The 16,538-nt window shown below is 40.3% G+C and overlaps 1 protein-coding gene across 1 annotated transcript; it reads left to right on the plus strand.

Annotated features, from left to right (window-relative positions):
• The first annotated feature begins 630 nt into the window (after positions 1 to 630).
• On the plus strand, positions 631 to 14,783 carry LOC132259704 (nitric oxide synthase). Its single transcript, XM_059757436.1, has 15 exons — positions 631 to 1,057; positions 5,682 to 5,844; positions 5,981 to 6,214; positions 6,285 to 6,424; positions 6,653 to 6,827; positions 6,914 to 7,305; positions 7,370 to 7,514; positions 8,314 to 8,418; positions 9,914 to 9,943; positions 10,056 to 10,096; positions 11,755 to 12,334; positions 12,412 to 12,559; positions 12,759 to 13,617; positions 13,691 to 13,757; positions 14,044 to 14,783. The coding sequence occupies exons 1-15, from the start codon at positions 960 to 962 to the stop codon at positions 14,149 to 14,151; spliced, it is 3,285 nt and encodes a 1,094-aa protein (XP_059613419.1). The 5' UTR covers positions 631 to 959; the 3' UTR covers positions 14,152 to 14,783.
• The last annotated feature ends 1,755 nt before the right edge of the window (positions 14,784 to 16,538 follow it).

A 16,538-nucleotide genomic window follows, 5' to 3' on the forward strand; every position in this document is an offset into this window, starting at 1 on the left:
TGTACTGTAGGAGAAATACATTGAATAAATTCCTATTTAAATGGTAAAACGCAAGTCTCTCTTCTCCAGCATTTGCACTGCCATTGCTGGCGAATATTGTAGGAAAATAACATTCATTTGAGGACTTTGAGGAAAAATGCTTAAATTTATATTGTTTTCCATTTTCTCTATCGAACAATATATTGATGAGAGGGTGGATTTCGATAAACTTCAATAGTTAGGAAATGTAGAGAAGAAAAGGAACGAGAGAAATGAAGATCTATTCAGCACATGTTTTGTGTGAAAATAAAGCACAAATTGGCATTCTAACCATATTCACTCGGTGAAACAATGCATGAAAGAGATGAACTTTTCCACTGAATTAATTCATTTTGCTTGAAGACCGAAGAAACTTCCTCGGTTGAAGCTTTTCTCATTCAATTCATTCGTCGCTCGTCTAGACGGATTTTTCTATGAATGATATCTAAGGACAATCCAGAATAAAAGAAAAAAAATACCTGAAAGCTTATTTAACTTGTTGCTACTTTGCATAGCCGCATTGTCCACTCGACCATCATCACTCTCAATTTTACGATTCAATTCCACGGTTCTACATTGCCCGGGAAAGTTGCACTCTTGATTTCATTCACGTTAGGAAAGGCGAACAGACAGAGAGAGAGAGGGAAAAGTTTTATCTATCATTCTCCGCCTCTGCACTGGACCAAAAACTTTTGGATCGCTTGCAGATGAATGAGGAACAGTGAAATGGTTTCAAACTATTTTAGAATGGAGTCAATGATGACTGCTTAATTACTGTTCCACGATGAAAAGCTGTGCCATTGAATGCTCAGGATTATCGTGAAAATACAGTGGAAATTCCTGTAGATTTTTCTTTTTTTTTCTTGAATTTATTATCCTAAGAAATATGTCTGTGTATTTTTCAGTTGCAATGCAAGACGGATTGCTGTTATGGCAGCGTAATGTTTCCTATGCTCGTTGGCGTTGAACCTCGCAAGCCGGAAGTTGTCCTGGAACATGCTAAGGATTTCTTGGAGCAGTACTTTACATCGATTCGCCGGTGAGAATTCCTGAAATATACACTTTTTTTTCCTTTTTCCCCCAGATAGTTTCATGAGTATAACATAATTTCATAATTTGCTTCACATCCGATATGAGACTTGAACTTTAAATTGGGTTTCTCTCTTAGCGTACACGACATAGTCAACGTAACTTTATAGGAATATTTGATTTATCAAGTTTTGCATAATGAAATATGTATGTTGAGTTTTAATTTTAGTAGACACTTGAGAGAGCTTTTAAGCAAAGGGAAAGCAATTGGTAGAAATTCATGTATTTAACACCTGAGATTTTGAAGTTTTCTAGCATTACGCGATTATGTGGAAACGATCGAGAACAAGTTTATTTATTAGTTTAAAAGTTTCATGCGAAAAGGAGATTTGATGGAATTTTCGACATTTTAACAAATTTCGAAACAACCTCACGTACACAATGTGAAGACGTGGTCACAAACAGATCTGTTGAAAAGCTTAAGAGGATGTCGAGAGTAATCAGAAAATAGCTCGCTTGTCTAAATCAGTCAATTCTGCGTATCTTTCTTTAATATTTTAGCAATCTGTCAACCTTGTCGTGTTCTAAAGATTTCAAGCCTACAAAGTCACCTTTCGGAAGCAACTTTTGCCACTCTCAAGGGGAAGCACTTCAACTGATTTGTACACCAATTCTGATCATAATATCTTCCCCTTAGCAAAAGATGTTTAAAAAAAACACGTCTTTCTTCTTATGTCACTTGCTATTTGGCATTGATTCCAAGAGATGGATCATATAATGCGCAATATCACTTTGAAATACACTCAGAAGACTAAAAATTGACTTACAGATATTTCTCTCTGTGCAACCTCAAAAGTTATTGCAATGGGAAATTCTCCCTTTGAGAGCGTTGACTAACTTTATGCTAACTGTTGCACAACTTTATTGTCGTCACATTTACTCCAATTCCTTTAAAGCAATTCCTTTTGCAATAGAAATTCCAATTGAGATTTCAGCTTAGTTTTGCACAATTTTTCACAATCATATTTAAAGTCACAATGGTTGCAAACAACCAGGAAAAGAATTGACGATGAAAGCTGTTGTAAGTACATATTCTGGTGAAGCCTGTGAGAGGAAAACTTACACTGTGGCAAATCGTGCATCAAAAGAAGTGTTGCCTTGTGCGAAGGAACTGTTCAAGTCAAGTTGGAGTTCACTTGGATTGGCAAGAGTGTAGGAAAAGACGCGAGAGACACACTTTAATTCTGTGTTGAGATGGAATTTGGAGGAGTACACTTGATACACATTATTCTGAATGCCTCGCTTTTTGCTCAAGTCTGTTTACCATAGAGATTTACCTCAGTAATTCTCTTTATCTCACATGCCCTCCCACCCGCTGTCGCACGACAAATGTTTATTTTCTCATTCAACCCATATTATTCGTATGAATCAATTCATATTGAATCGGAGACGGAGGCAAGTAAAAATCTGCTGAAGGGAAAGAGGAGATGATACGTTCTGACTGTAGAATTAACAAATATGAGAGGATTTTCTTTATCTTTGCTCCGCATCTTTCTCTTTCTCTCCCGCATTTTCCCTATTATTGAGAAGACTATGGCAACATTCATAGCCTCAATCCACGGTCGAGGATCATTTTGCCGATGTGGATGAATTGGGGAAAAATTAATACAAAAAAAATATCCAATATAAGCATGCCCGTCTGCTCTGCAATATAATAATACCATCATTCTGACATTTGGCCAGGGCGGATTTAAGGCCTGACCGCCAGAATGGGAGTCCAAAATCGATGACTCACCGCTGCATCCAAAGCCACAGTCACCAAATGCATACGCGGCAAATTGTTATAATAATTGAGTCAAGAGAATTTCCCTCAATCTTGCATTTTCCTGCCAAGCAGAAATTGAATAAAAATTTCATTGATCTAATAACAGGGCGTCTAGTGTACATATGTATTTGGTTAGATGCTGTCGATGCTCCGTTTGATAGCACAAAGAATATCTTACACATGCATTCTTGATACGTAGAATTCTGCCCCGGAGGCAACATTTAACCGTGTGTGTCTCGTGAAAATTGAGGAAATTCTTCGGAAGATGTTGACTCTCGAATTTCCCGAGTGACATTGATTTTCCTGATTGATAACACACAAGCGCTCAGTTGATAATATTTGTGTTGTCTGAAATCAGACACATTAATTGAAAGGGTCCTTCACTTGAAGTGAGGATTTACCTTCTGTCAATGTGAGTGACGCGAAGGCTCCACATCACAAACCTCCGCAGCCAAGTTTCGTCAAAAATTTGGCATGAGTTGTAACTAAAATCGTGGCTTTCGTAACTCGAGAGAACAGTAAAATTCATCCCATTTGCTCTATATATACATCCGCCCCACACATTTCTCGCCTAATGAGGGCCGGGAAGGTAATAAAATCAATAGCACGCAAGGGTGAGGGTAATTGGTTAAATACATTGTAAATGATGGTAGTAAAATTTGTACAAATAACTCGCATTCCGCGTCCCTCGAGTTCTTTTTTAATTAATTCTACAATTTTATATCATCACCTCTTGAGAGTGATACTCTTGTTATAACACCCCAGCAAATTGGCAACGAGAGTGCCTTTCACACCATAATAAATCGCTATAATGAAGATTAGGGGTAAGTGGGGCAGCTTCAGATTCAAAATGCTGTTCCAACTTTAGGATTTTTTCTTGAAAAATCGGCTGAATATATTGAAATGATCACAACGCTCAAATAAACTCTCGTCTATTGAGCTTCAGAAAATGCCTTTCATTGGGCATTAAAACTGATCGTTTTTCCTCTAAAGGAGAATGAAAATAATATTGTAATTTATCTGAAACTGCCCCGCACGGGGATGTTTCGGATTGCTCTGGGGCAGTTTCAGATTTTCACTTATATTTACCATAAATTCCATTGTGGAATTGTAGAATCGCGGGCAAATGATCACTTTGGTTTCTATTCTACGCACTAACACTGTTTATTTCGCTAAAAATCGCCTTTAAAGTAATATTTTCGCGACTTTTCTGGACCCTTGCACGCACTGTCAAAATGTCTGAGCGAAAAGCAAGTTGCCCGTCATTTTTCCTGTATCGCAACGCCACCATGCGTGAGTGGTGGCAACTTGACGCGCAGTCCGCGCAAAATGTGCTTCTCGAAATTTCTGCTCTAATCAGTGATTTTCGCGTGTATTTTCTCACTTTTCACTAAGAAGTCGTTTAACGTGATGAAGCAATGCAGCACAGAACGGCACTTTGAAAAATCTTCAATATTTGCCACAAGAAAATTTCGACCGTGATGTTGCGTCAGACTGTCAGAGCGCGCTGTTGTCAGTCCGTGGCGATCCGAAACTGCCCCGTGGGCAGTGTTTGTGCATTTTCCACCACCCACTGAAAGGACCGTGATCAGGAGGAAAAGTTCGGGCACATTTAGAATCTCTACTTAACTCTCAATAACCTTTGATTGTGTTTCACGCGATTTGTGGCTTTTTTAATGGAGAAAACACGCAATCAATTCGGCAGCAAAATTCTAGTTTGTGAGTGATTTTCAATTTTCACTTATTTTATCTAAACAGTAAAGGCTATCCTGAGCAAATTTTCGTCAATTGTAGTCCTTAAGGACTACAAACATTATGTGAAGACCAGGAATTTATTCATGTAAAAATCTCTGAGAAAATTAAGAAATCTGAAGCTGCCCCAATCTGAAGCTGCCCCATTTACCCCTATTTGACATGACATTTAATTGGAAACAAATATTGTAATAGGTTGAGTGGGAGAAAATTGCCATTATGCTGAATTAACATACATACCATTTTAGTAATTACGATCAACGCAACCCCCTCATTATATGTAATGTATATCTGTTTAACGTTTACACTCTGTTAAAGTCTCCATTCATCGCTACCATAAATGCACTAGAGTCGAAATGCTGATAACAATTTATTTAGATGAAACTAATATTACACATTTACCACTTGTTTCCCATTTGCCAATATCTCATCGTCTATACAAAATTCAGTGCTCATTGCTTCGCTTGTATGCAGTTCACGATAGGCAAATACATGTTTTTATGTACACTAAACCTGCATCTCATCTGTGCTATTCAATATACACAAACACTTTACCACCTTTTGTGCTTATCGAAGCTCAAATTTAATTTTCACCATTAATAAATTGCTGAAAAGCGTTTGACACTGAAACCATCGTTAGATTTCCACGACGAGCTTGAAGAAAATGGTTGATCAATCGGTTTGTGGGTTGTTTCCATGCTGAAATGGCTCAAATATGTTGTGCATAGTGTTCAGCAATGAAATGAAGAATGAAGCTTTTTCCAAAAGTGATGAAAAGCTCATAATCTGTCTGCTAATAATGTTATTGGAAAAATTAGGCTCTGTTTCAATCATTTGAATGTATTTTCGCGACCGTTCTGTCTGTTTATTGCTCTGCGAGCACATTGAGTTCTTGTCTTGAAATTTGATGCATTTCATTAAAAAGTTCAAGTCCAAATCGGTCATCTAAGCCATTTGCAACTTTGTACACGAGAATTCTCATTATATTGGTGGAGAATTAACACATGAATAATCATCATTACAATTTTTCCATTCTCATTTTCCGGCGGATTTCAAGGCTCAAGTCCCCGGCTCACGAGGCTCGTTGGCAACAGGTGCAGCACGATGTGGAGACAACTGGGCAGTATCAATTGACGGAAACTGAATTAATTTTTGGCGCCAAAATGGCCTGGAGGAATGCAAATCGCTGCATTGGACGCATTCAGTGGTCGAAATTGCAGGTAATTTGCTGGCAATTCATCGCATGGGTTTTTTTTATCGCGATAGCGTAATACAATTTTCACACCATTCATGAGATAATTTCACACTCTCCCAACTTCTATGCTATATAACAACTTCCGAATGTGATTATTTCAGGTGTTCGACTGTCGATTTGTGACGACAACTAGTGGCATGTTCGAAGCAATATGCAATCACATCAAATATGCAACAAATAAGGGCAATATTCGTTCGGCGATTACGATTTTCCCCCAGAGAACTGACGGAAAACACGATTATCGGGTGTGGAATCCTCAACTTGTGTCCTATGCTGGATATCGCGAGCCTGACGGTCGTGTCATCGGTGATCCGGCCAATTTGGAGTTCACTGAGGTATTTCAGAGTCCACCCTCAACCACTTGTGTGCTATTTTGCTTCACGAATTTGTGCATTCGCTTCTCAGTTCTGCCTGAAATTGGGCTGGAAAGGACCGCGCGGCGAGTGGGACATTTTGCCGATGGTGCTGTCTGCCAATGGACACGACCCCGAATACTTTGAATATCCACCAGATCTAATCCTCCAAGTGCCCATTACACATCCCACGTAAGTCAATTACATTCGGAATTCCATTAGACCCATTCGCAGCACTTCGCCATGAGCGTCAAGTGCAATTGAATGCTGGGCGTTTAAGTGATGTCCAAAGCCAATGGTATTTATTGATGAATTCAATGAATTGAGAGATATTTCATGACGTGCGCGAAAGGAAATTGCACGCAACTATTGATGCAACCAATTGTTTGGTCGCCCAAATGTAATTACTGAATATTCCAGTTACGAATGGTTTGCCGACTTTGGACTGCGATGGTACGCTCTTCCGGCCGTGTCCGGCATGCTATTCGACTGTGGTGGCATTCAATTTACGGGCTCGCCGTTTAGTGGTTGGTACATGTCCACAGAAATTGGCTGTCGCAATTTGTGTGACTCATATCGGCGCAATATGTTGGAGGTAATCACGAGTGCAGAAGCCCTCGAGGCTGAACGCACTGTCCTGATGGGGGTGCTAATAACTTGATATTTCACCCCTCTTCACAGCCCATCGCCCTCAAAATGGGCCTCAACACACGCAATCCCGCCTCGCTGTGGAAGGACAAGGCTCTGGTGGAGGTGAATATTGCAGTCCTGCACTCCTTCCAGTCCAACAACGTCACCATCGTGGACCACCACACGGCCAGTGAGAGCTTCATGAAGCATCTGGAGAATGAGAATCGCCTGAGGAACGGATGCCCGTCGGATTGGGTGTGGGTCGTGCCGCCCATGTCCGCCTCCACCACGGAGGTGTACCACCAAGAGATGGCCAACTACCTCATGAAGCCCTCCTTCGACTACCAGGAGTCGCCGATCAAGACTCACATTTGGAAGAAGGGTCGCGATCAGTCGAAGACCAAGAAGCCCAAGAGGAAGTTCCACTTTAAGCAGATTGCCAGGTAAGACGCCAGATCAGTAGCATTTCTTGGCACTGCTGACTCTTTATGAAATTGAATATTGCAGGGCTGTGAAATTTACATCGAAACTCTTCGGACGAGCTCTGTCGCGTCGAATTAAGGCAACTGTGCTATTCGCCACGGAAACGGGAAAGTCAGAAGCTTACGCCAAAAAATTGACCGAACTCTTCGCACATGCATTCAATGCTGAGGTGAGAACTTCTATTCTTATGCATGCCTATTGGGAAATATTCGATTTTTCTGCGCTAGAGTGCAAATATGCCATGGAGAATATATCGCACGTACTCAAATGATATTAAATGCCGAATTAAAATTCAACCATCACACTCAGAGTACAATTGCCAGAAGTGCATCACATGAAGTGCACTCATAAATTTATATGACATATCCTTTTTCCAATTTTCGAAATCGCTTTTCACTTCAATATGAACTTTATAAGGATCGAAAAGCATATGTTTTGAAGAGGCTTTTAATCAAATAATAAAAATCGTGAATAAATTCAAATTATTCAAGTAAATAATTCATTTAAAATTTAATCGACAATAAAGGCATTACAAAGAGATCAAAGCATCAGAGCATTTGTGAAAAGGCTATGATGAAAAATTTATAGTAATTTTTTATCGTTCAATAGATTTATTGTTGCGTATTTTTATTCAAAATATACTGTATTTCTGTGAAACATTCAGCTTTGGCCTGTCCAAAAAAATGACAAAAATTCATGCATATGCTTTCATTAAACTAAAAGTATGCAGAACCCAAAATTACATATGAATGATGACAATTTGTAGAATCTTAGGCTAGCATAGAAATATGTACATACATTTGCGCATATTTGCAACCTGTCAATGCTGCTATTTGCATATTTACATCATCATTAGAATAATTGAGAACTATGTTGCTATATATTCTGCATTATTGTGATGAAATGAAATCAATAATTAAATTTTCCATCTTCAATGTGACAACTTTTCTCTCTTTTCTTCAATGAAGGTTTACAATATGTCCGAGTACGATGTGTCATCAATAGAGCATGAAGCGCTAATTTTGGTTGTTGCTTCCACGTTTGGCAATGGAGATCCACCGGAAAATGGTGAGGTAAGCAAAATATCTGCACACCAAACTTTATTAACTTCCTCTGAAGATTCATGTATTTATAAGCATTCTCAATGACACCGAAATCCTCTGCCTCTGCAATTTTCTCTCCGTTCAATGCGAATCTAACTTAACGACACGGAAAATTGCAGTGTGGGAAAAATGTGGAGGGCAAAGGCATTCACACCCACTCGCAAGGTATTAAGTATCTTGCATTCGAAGCGACAAATGACGGTGTTTCATATAAAAAATTCCGCTCACATTGTAACCCTTGTAGCCAATGAGGTACGCAAAGTCAAGCAGAAAATTGTTGACTTAAATCGATGCGACAGACGTGAAGAAGTGTTGAAATCATATAAGACGAGATGGCACCGGAGGATATTGACAAGGAGCAGTGAAGTAATGCTGTATAGGATTTGTGTTTTCAGTGTGTAAGAAAGTGTGCGGGGAAGTTGATGTTCAATCACGAATTTCCGAATCACCCTCGCTCCCCCGTTCAGCTGTATTGTATATGACACTTCATCATATACAACAAAACATCCCACCAACAATTTCCTTCCTCTTTATGGCTATATTTAATCTCTATATCTTTCACCTCTCCATCCACCCTGTCTCATCCATTTCCTCGAGCACCGACTCCACCCACGGCAACCGTCTTTCGCCTATACTTTCTTCTCGCCCAGCCAAGTGACGTGCCGTGGAACCTCAGAGGCTGCCTGCGTACAAGGATTGTTGATGCGCCCGGATTACAAACAACAAATTGTTTCTTGTCCTCCGGCACATTGGCATATTATCTCCCAACATTACCATCTTTATTCCGCAGACATGACAACACGCGCGGTGTGAGGAAGGGAAGCGAAGTGGAAGTGACGCGTTGTGTCCGCTTTTCCCTTCGTCTTGAGTTACAATCTCAGACCAATGCCCACACGCTGCGGATCTCGTTCAGTGAAATATGAATTTCCTCATCTTGTTGCACAATGCAATTTATCGGATTGTATCAAATTGGATTGGCATTGATTCTTTTTCCAATGATATTCACTCTATTTCCCTGGCTGCAATAACATTCAGCGTGGCGAAGGAAACTCTAAAGATCCCTGTTGTCGATTTAAGGGTTGTAAAAGTTGGAATATGAATGAAAATTTCACAGTTTTAGTAGTGGAAATTTTCCCCAACATTGAGACCATTTCCGTTGCATTGCATAAATTCTTACACTTCGGTGACTGTCAATCGATGGTAAATAGGAAGATTACTGTCTGGTTTCACAGTGCATTTATCAATTGGCTGAAAACACAAATGTTCCGCTTCCTCAATAAACATACATTTATTGTGGAAATGCTATTTATTTAGTAGGCAATACAAATTCTACCTCTGTTATTTCTTCCCTGAATGAAAAACATCATTTTTCATAGATGCCTTCGCCACACCCTTGGATCTCATTAAATTGGATGATGTATTTTTGTCAATGTCATGTTAACATTAAAAATTGCTTCTTTTTCAGTCCTTCGCTCATGATTTATATGCAATGAAAGTACGAGAAACCGGAGGTGGTGAATCGAGCAACGGATTCAAGTGAGTAAATAATTTTCTGTCACACATTTCACTGTCTTGCACCGCAAGGAAATGTATTTTTCTTGTCTCAGTTGCAAGAATCTCAGCAATACGGTGTTGAAGATGCAAAATTCACTGTGATATACGATTGTTGACACACTAATCCCTTGATGTATAACTGAATGATAATATTTGGCGACGTTGTCCTTTTGCCACGTATAATTCCCTGTATTTAATACATGTCACATTTCTCACTCTATGAGATATTTGCCGTCATTGCATTGGCAGCTTCCTCTTCAGATTTTCTGATTGGAATCGAAAAGGCATCAGCCAGAAGTAAAACATCGCATGAATATCTTTGTTGGTGGAAATCGAGAAATGTGTGTGCAGAACAAGTAAACGAACTTGATAAGCTCTTCACGTGAAAGGTCCCTCACACCCAAATCACGCCCAACTTCACATTCCGCCCAGCATGAATGACACTCCAGGATATGCCACAGATAGAGAGCCTAAGAAGGATGAAAATGAGATGAGAGTCGGAGATGCCATAATCCAATTACCAATAATTGCCAACTATGTACATAATATTTGTCCAAAGGGGAAAAGTGGGGCGGGGCACAATGAGAGTCTATACACTCCATGTAGATATCATTGGTGAACATGAAGTCAAACACGAGAGGAGAACTATCAATGTTCCTCCAGGAAATTGACCCTTAAATAGTGTCAAGTCTGAAACTTTCACCTCAATTCAGGACATCACGTCGACTAATTACAACTTTTCTTTCGTGTCAATATTAAAGTTAATTTTCCTCCCGACTGAAAATTGATAATGACATTTCGAAACTATTTCAGGGGTTGAGAAAAGTCAGGAATTTGCATAATTTAAAATGGAAATATTGTTCCCAGAATATTACTCAGATGGATAAAGGGATGTTGCTGGATTTAGTTACTTTCAGGTGATTCGAAAATTGGATACAAAAGCTCCCTTTAAGCATATATTTTAGACTAGAGAAGTTTGGTGACTGCTGAAAGAAAATGTGAGTTAGATATTAAAATCTTAGCCACAATAATACATCTGTTTTGCTTTTGCAAATTCATAGTTATAATTATTTAAAGTTAAACTAGATAAACTCAGTGGCACTCAGAGGACATGTTTCTTAGAAATCCTTCGTTTAGAGACTCCTCGAGGTGACAAAACATGAGAAAATAATGTTTCTAGCCAAGCACAAAAATTGATGCCGCTGAATCTGGGTAGAGTTTCTCAAAATTTAGCATAAACACCATCAAAGCACAGTTGCAGAGCTGAAGAAAATGTACAGTCAACTTTTATCAAACATTTGCATCCAACAGACTATAAAGTAGTTTATTCAATCTTCACTAGCACATATCCACCCACATAGTTTATTGTGCGCTGTGCCATTTCAGTTGTGCCAAGGGAGGAACGAGGGTAAAATGAGCTGTATTCGTAAACATACGGAATATCATTGTGATTTGTTTAGGAGAAATTATGAGTGATACAGAAAATTCATATCACTTTTCCAATTTAGCATAAAAAGTTATGTATAAATTTTCCCGCGAATATGATAAATTGTTGATTGCTGAGCTTCAGACATACAATATATGCAAATCAGAGTGGAGCAGTGCGAAAGTGGGTGAAAAGGGGTGAAAATGTGCATCTGATGCAAGTTGTTGGGATTCTTGCAAGAGTCATAATAATTAATTATCTTGCCCATTTGCAGAGATCATGAATAAAATATGGGAATGGAAATGATATCTTCTTTCCAGGGTTCCCGCCTCGTCCAAGTCATTCATCAAGGCGAACTCGCGCAAGGACAACATTGCCGATGGCAAGATGGACAGGTTGGACTCCGTGAGAGGTGGATCCGCGCCAGCGCCCGAAAATCTCAGCAACGAGGCTTTCGGACCGCTGTCCAATGTCCACTTTGCCGTATTCGGTCTGGGCTCGACGGCCTATCCCAACTTCTGCGCCTTCGCCAAGTACGTGGACAATTTGCTGGGCGAGTTGGGCGGCGAGCGCATCATGGAGATGAGCACAGGTGATGAAATCAGTGGTCAAGAGCAGGAGTTCAACAAATGGGCGCCGGAAATCTTTAGAGTCGCGTGCGAGACTTTCTGCCTGGACTCAGACGAAACCACGTCGTCGTGGCAGGCCGGCAAGGAGACCATCACGGAGAGCACAGTGCGCTTCACACAGGCCAAGAGCATTCCCGCAATGGACAATGCCATGGGCACTTTCCACCATCGCAAGATAGTCATTGGCAATCTGAAGAAGGATCCCACGAATCTCCAGTCGGGCGTTTCGGAACACTCAGAACGCATGACAATCCTCGTGGAGATTGATGCAAAAGGGGTAAATCGGCTATTCTGTGCGACGTCAGAAACCTCAATTAACTCTCATGTTTATTTAATATGTTTCTCCCTTCGCAGATTAATTATGAACCTGGTGATCACGTGGGAATCGTTCCTGAGAATAGACAAGACATCGTCAATGGGATTATTGAGCGACTGGCGGGAGTTGAGAATCCTGATGCACCTCTTCAGCTTGAGGTGCTCAAGGAGAGTCACACGCCAAACGGTGAGTGTACTTAATATTTAAACATGTCAAACCCTTCTTCTTGTACAATTTACCTCTGGCGTTATATTGAGAGGGTTGTGAGATTATGTTTGTTCTTACATGCTTACTTTAGGACCAAAAAGATCTCCCTTCGGTTTGTCGCACTTTTTTTTCCATGCGCACGTGTAAATGGCCTAACTTTCCTACCCTTTTCCCGCAGGAATTGAACAATCATGGGTTCCCCATGACAAAATCCCGGCCTGTTCGCTGCGAACTCTTCTCACTCGCTATCTGGACATCACCACTCCGCCCTCCCGGCAAATCCTCACACTTCTCTCCACATACTGCAAGAGTGCCGAGGACGAGAAGAAGCTGAATGACTTGGCTAACGACTCGGCTGCCTATGAAGACTGGCGTTACTATCGCATCCCACATCTGCTGGAAGTGCTCCAGGAATTCCCCTCGTGCAAGCCAACGGCCGCTGTTCTTGTGGGACATCTCATGCCGCTGCAGCCGCGCTTCTACTCGATATCCTCCTCGCTGAGAAAGCACAACAATGAGGTGCACTTGACAGTGGCGATCGTCAAGTATTGCACGCAAGACGGCAAAGGTCCTGAGCACTATGGCGTCTGCTCAAACTATCTGAATGAGCTCAAGGCCGGCCAAGACGTGTACTTCTTCGTGCGAAGTGCACCGAGCTTCCACATTCCCAAAGATGTGACCAAGCCCATCATACTGATTGGCCCCGGCACGGGAATTGCGCCCTTCAGATCCTTCTGGCAAGAGTGGGAAGTGCAGCAGAAGGAAGGCAAAGCACCGTCAAAAGTGTGGCTCCTCTTCGGATGTCGCAACAACAATCTGGATCTCTATCGAGAGGAGAAGAAGGCGCTGAAGGAGAAGAAAGTGCTCGATCAGGTCTTCCTGGCGCTGTCACGGGAGAAGAATGTCCCCAAAACTTACGTGCAGGACATCGCTCTGCAGGAAGCTGACTCCATCTACCAGCTGATCGTCGTGGAGCAAGGACATGTGTACGTCTGCGGTGACGTCACGATGGCAGAACATGTCTACCAGACGCTCAGGTGAGGAAAAGCACTTGAATTTGCGTAGATTCATGCTGAATGCCTTACAATTGACTCTCTGCCTCTTATCCAGGAAAATCATCGCCAATAAGGAATCAATTCCAGAGAGTGAAGCTGAGAAGTTCATGCTGCAATTGAGGGTAAATAATTCCATTGAATTTGAACCTTTACATTTAGTCACGAAGTCAGTGATTCCCAATGTTCACATTGAGCTTTTTTCTGACACTCTGGCATTGAAACATGGTCAAATATTTTGACACAAATCAATTGATTTGACGCGAGAAAAAATAGATTTACATTCATTCCGTGTGTCAAAGTCTTTCGAAAAACATATTTCAAAATAGAGCCGCCGAAAAGATATGTGAAGTGCATAGTCATGAATATAAATTGCATAAATGCTAAAGACAGTGTCATTTCTCATTGCAGGACGAGAGTCGTTACCATGAGGACATCTTCGGTATCACACTCAGGACAGCGGAAGTGCACAATAAATCACGAGAATCTGCTCGAATCCGCATGGCGTCACAGCCCTAAATGACAGGCACTTGCGGAGCATTTTAGCACATTTTCCGTGGTTATTTACCTTATAATTACCACCACTGAATAACTTCACATTATGGTAGTTAAATTGAATTCTATAGAGACCAGTCGTGAATAAGGTACTTAATATCAAACATAAACTCTATCATTACTCATATTCCTAACATTTTAAAGCGTAAGCACATCGAAAATTGAGAGTAATTAAGGTTGAAAGGAATTATGCATATTCAAATTGTCAGATTTTATCAAGATATTATTTTAATAACTATATGTAATCTTCACTGAGGTATTTTATTGCATACACTTTGGGCAAAATGGGGTGGAGGATGATAAAGTGGAGGGTGAGATTGTTTGTGAAGTGTAAGAAACTCAGGATTTTGCGTTTGGAAGACAACAAAATATGAAGCGCGCTATCGACAAAACAAAAAAGACATGTTATTGTTTATTCACAGTGAAAAGTTATGAGAATTGCTTCTCAAATGACGAGGAAAACCCTTTCACGAATAATGTTTGGGAAAGTGTCCTGAAATTAACGCATAGTTTATCACTCTCTCTCTCTTCATCTTACCTTAAATTCAATTTAAATTCTTCAAGGTCCAATTTAGTTTGACCTGAAGGAACACTTTAGTTACTGACATATCTCTTCCTTTGTGGATATTTGAATAATCCTGTGGTTATGTAGGGGAAAATGCAATTATAACAATATAGTGACCATAGCTGAAAATTAAAGTGCATCTCATGCAATTTCTCACCAGCAATCCAAAGCGCTAAACCTCACTTTAACTACAACTTGGAGAAAGATGCAAAAAATGCCCTTCGAGAAAGAGTGTCTGAGCTGTAGAAAATATTCTGCATAAAATGGCATTTCAATTAAGTTTAAAGGCAATTAAGTCGGTGCAGAGGAAATTTTTAGGTGAAACACGCGAAAGAGCACACAATAAATCGAGGTGAGAGAGGTGAAAGAATGTGAAGAAATCAATTGTGTATTCTTCTCATGCGTTCTAATAATCCACAAAATATCAATTAAATATCACAAGTTAGTAGGAGTTAGTAAAGTGGCGGGATATATTTTGCAGAATATCAACAAAGAGTGGGATAAATTTCACAATTTTAAAGTAATCCTTGTAGAAATCTTCAGAGTTTTACATCTCAATTGTACTGTATCAAAATAAAAAAAATGTAACAAAATGGTATACATAACAATAATAAATCTTTTTTCTTGAGAAAAAACATGCCACGAATTCATTTGTGTTAAGCACAGAATGACAGTGAAAATATCTGATGAGTCAATCAGAAGAATCTGTCCTTCGTGGTATGTTCTTAATCATTCCGAGAGCCGCGGAGGAATGCTCGACTAATCGCACTGGATGTGAGCGAGAGAGCTACGCGGTGGGAGAGAGAGAGCAGATGCATCTTGCGGAATGCCGATGGAATTTTATTGCTGGCGCCAACATCCCAGGAGCCGCGCTGCCTCTGGCCGTGTGTGCACAAAAAAGGATGGAGAAATGAATGTCTTTTGATGTCATTTACAGTTACCTATCGCCGATCAACCGGGTAATCAGTCCAATAAGTCCGCCGACAGCGTCTTTCACCCTCGTCGAAATGCGGACAATGCCAATCTTTCGCCGTGATGAAGATGGAGAGACTCCGCGATTGAGGTGAGAGATATCAAATGGACTTTTGTTTGCGATTACCACCTTGAAATGCACTAATTGATTCACATTTCTGAATACTTCGCCACTAATTAAGGCACTCATTTAACTTATAATGTATTCGGCTACATTGAGTTATTAAAGAAAGAGAAAGAAATTTACATAAAATTCGCCACACAACTGAAGACGAGTTTTTCAGCGGTCAAATTACTTTCTTGAAGAGGATTTCAATCGCGATCTGAATACTGAAAAAAAAGTGGTATAAGAATATCAACTCGAAGTGGAGGTGAAAATAGACAGCGGCGAGTCAGAAATGAAGAGAGAAAGAAGTGCTCAAGTAAGTCCAGAAGCTTGAGCAACGCTGAAAATAACACAATGCTGAAGACATGCTATTTGGCTCTCTGCAGGCCGGCATCCGTGCTGTAATGATCACATTGGAACACCTTCCAAGTGTGTGAGGTTGAAGCCACAGAAGAGAGCCGTTGGCCATTGATAATCAACTATCAACTCTTGGAATTCAATCTTCTTGCTTCTTTCATCATTCAAAGATGCCACTCACCGTCATCATAAAATCCGCGGACTTCTATAAATAGAGATGTGTGGAATTGGATAAATTTTCTCTCTTGCACGTTTTATCAATTAGTGCAAAAAAAGCACCTCATAATGCCGAACAAGAAAACTGAAGCAGCTGAAATGTTCAATGAACTTCATTGTCTCCATTGTGGTCAC

Source organism: Phlebotomus argentipes, unplaced genomic scaffold (assembly GCF_947086385.1).
Source record: "Phlebotomus argentipes unplaced genomic scaffold, Phlebotomus argentipes genome assembly scaffold_18, whole genome shotgun sequence".
Taxonomy (NCBI): Eukaryota; Metazoa; Arthropoda; class Insecta; order Diptera; family Psychodidae; genus Phlebotomus; species Phlebotomus argentipes.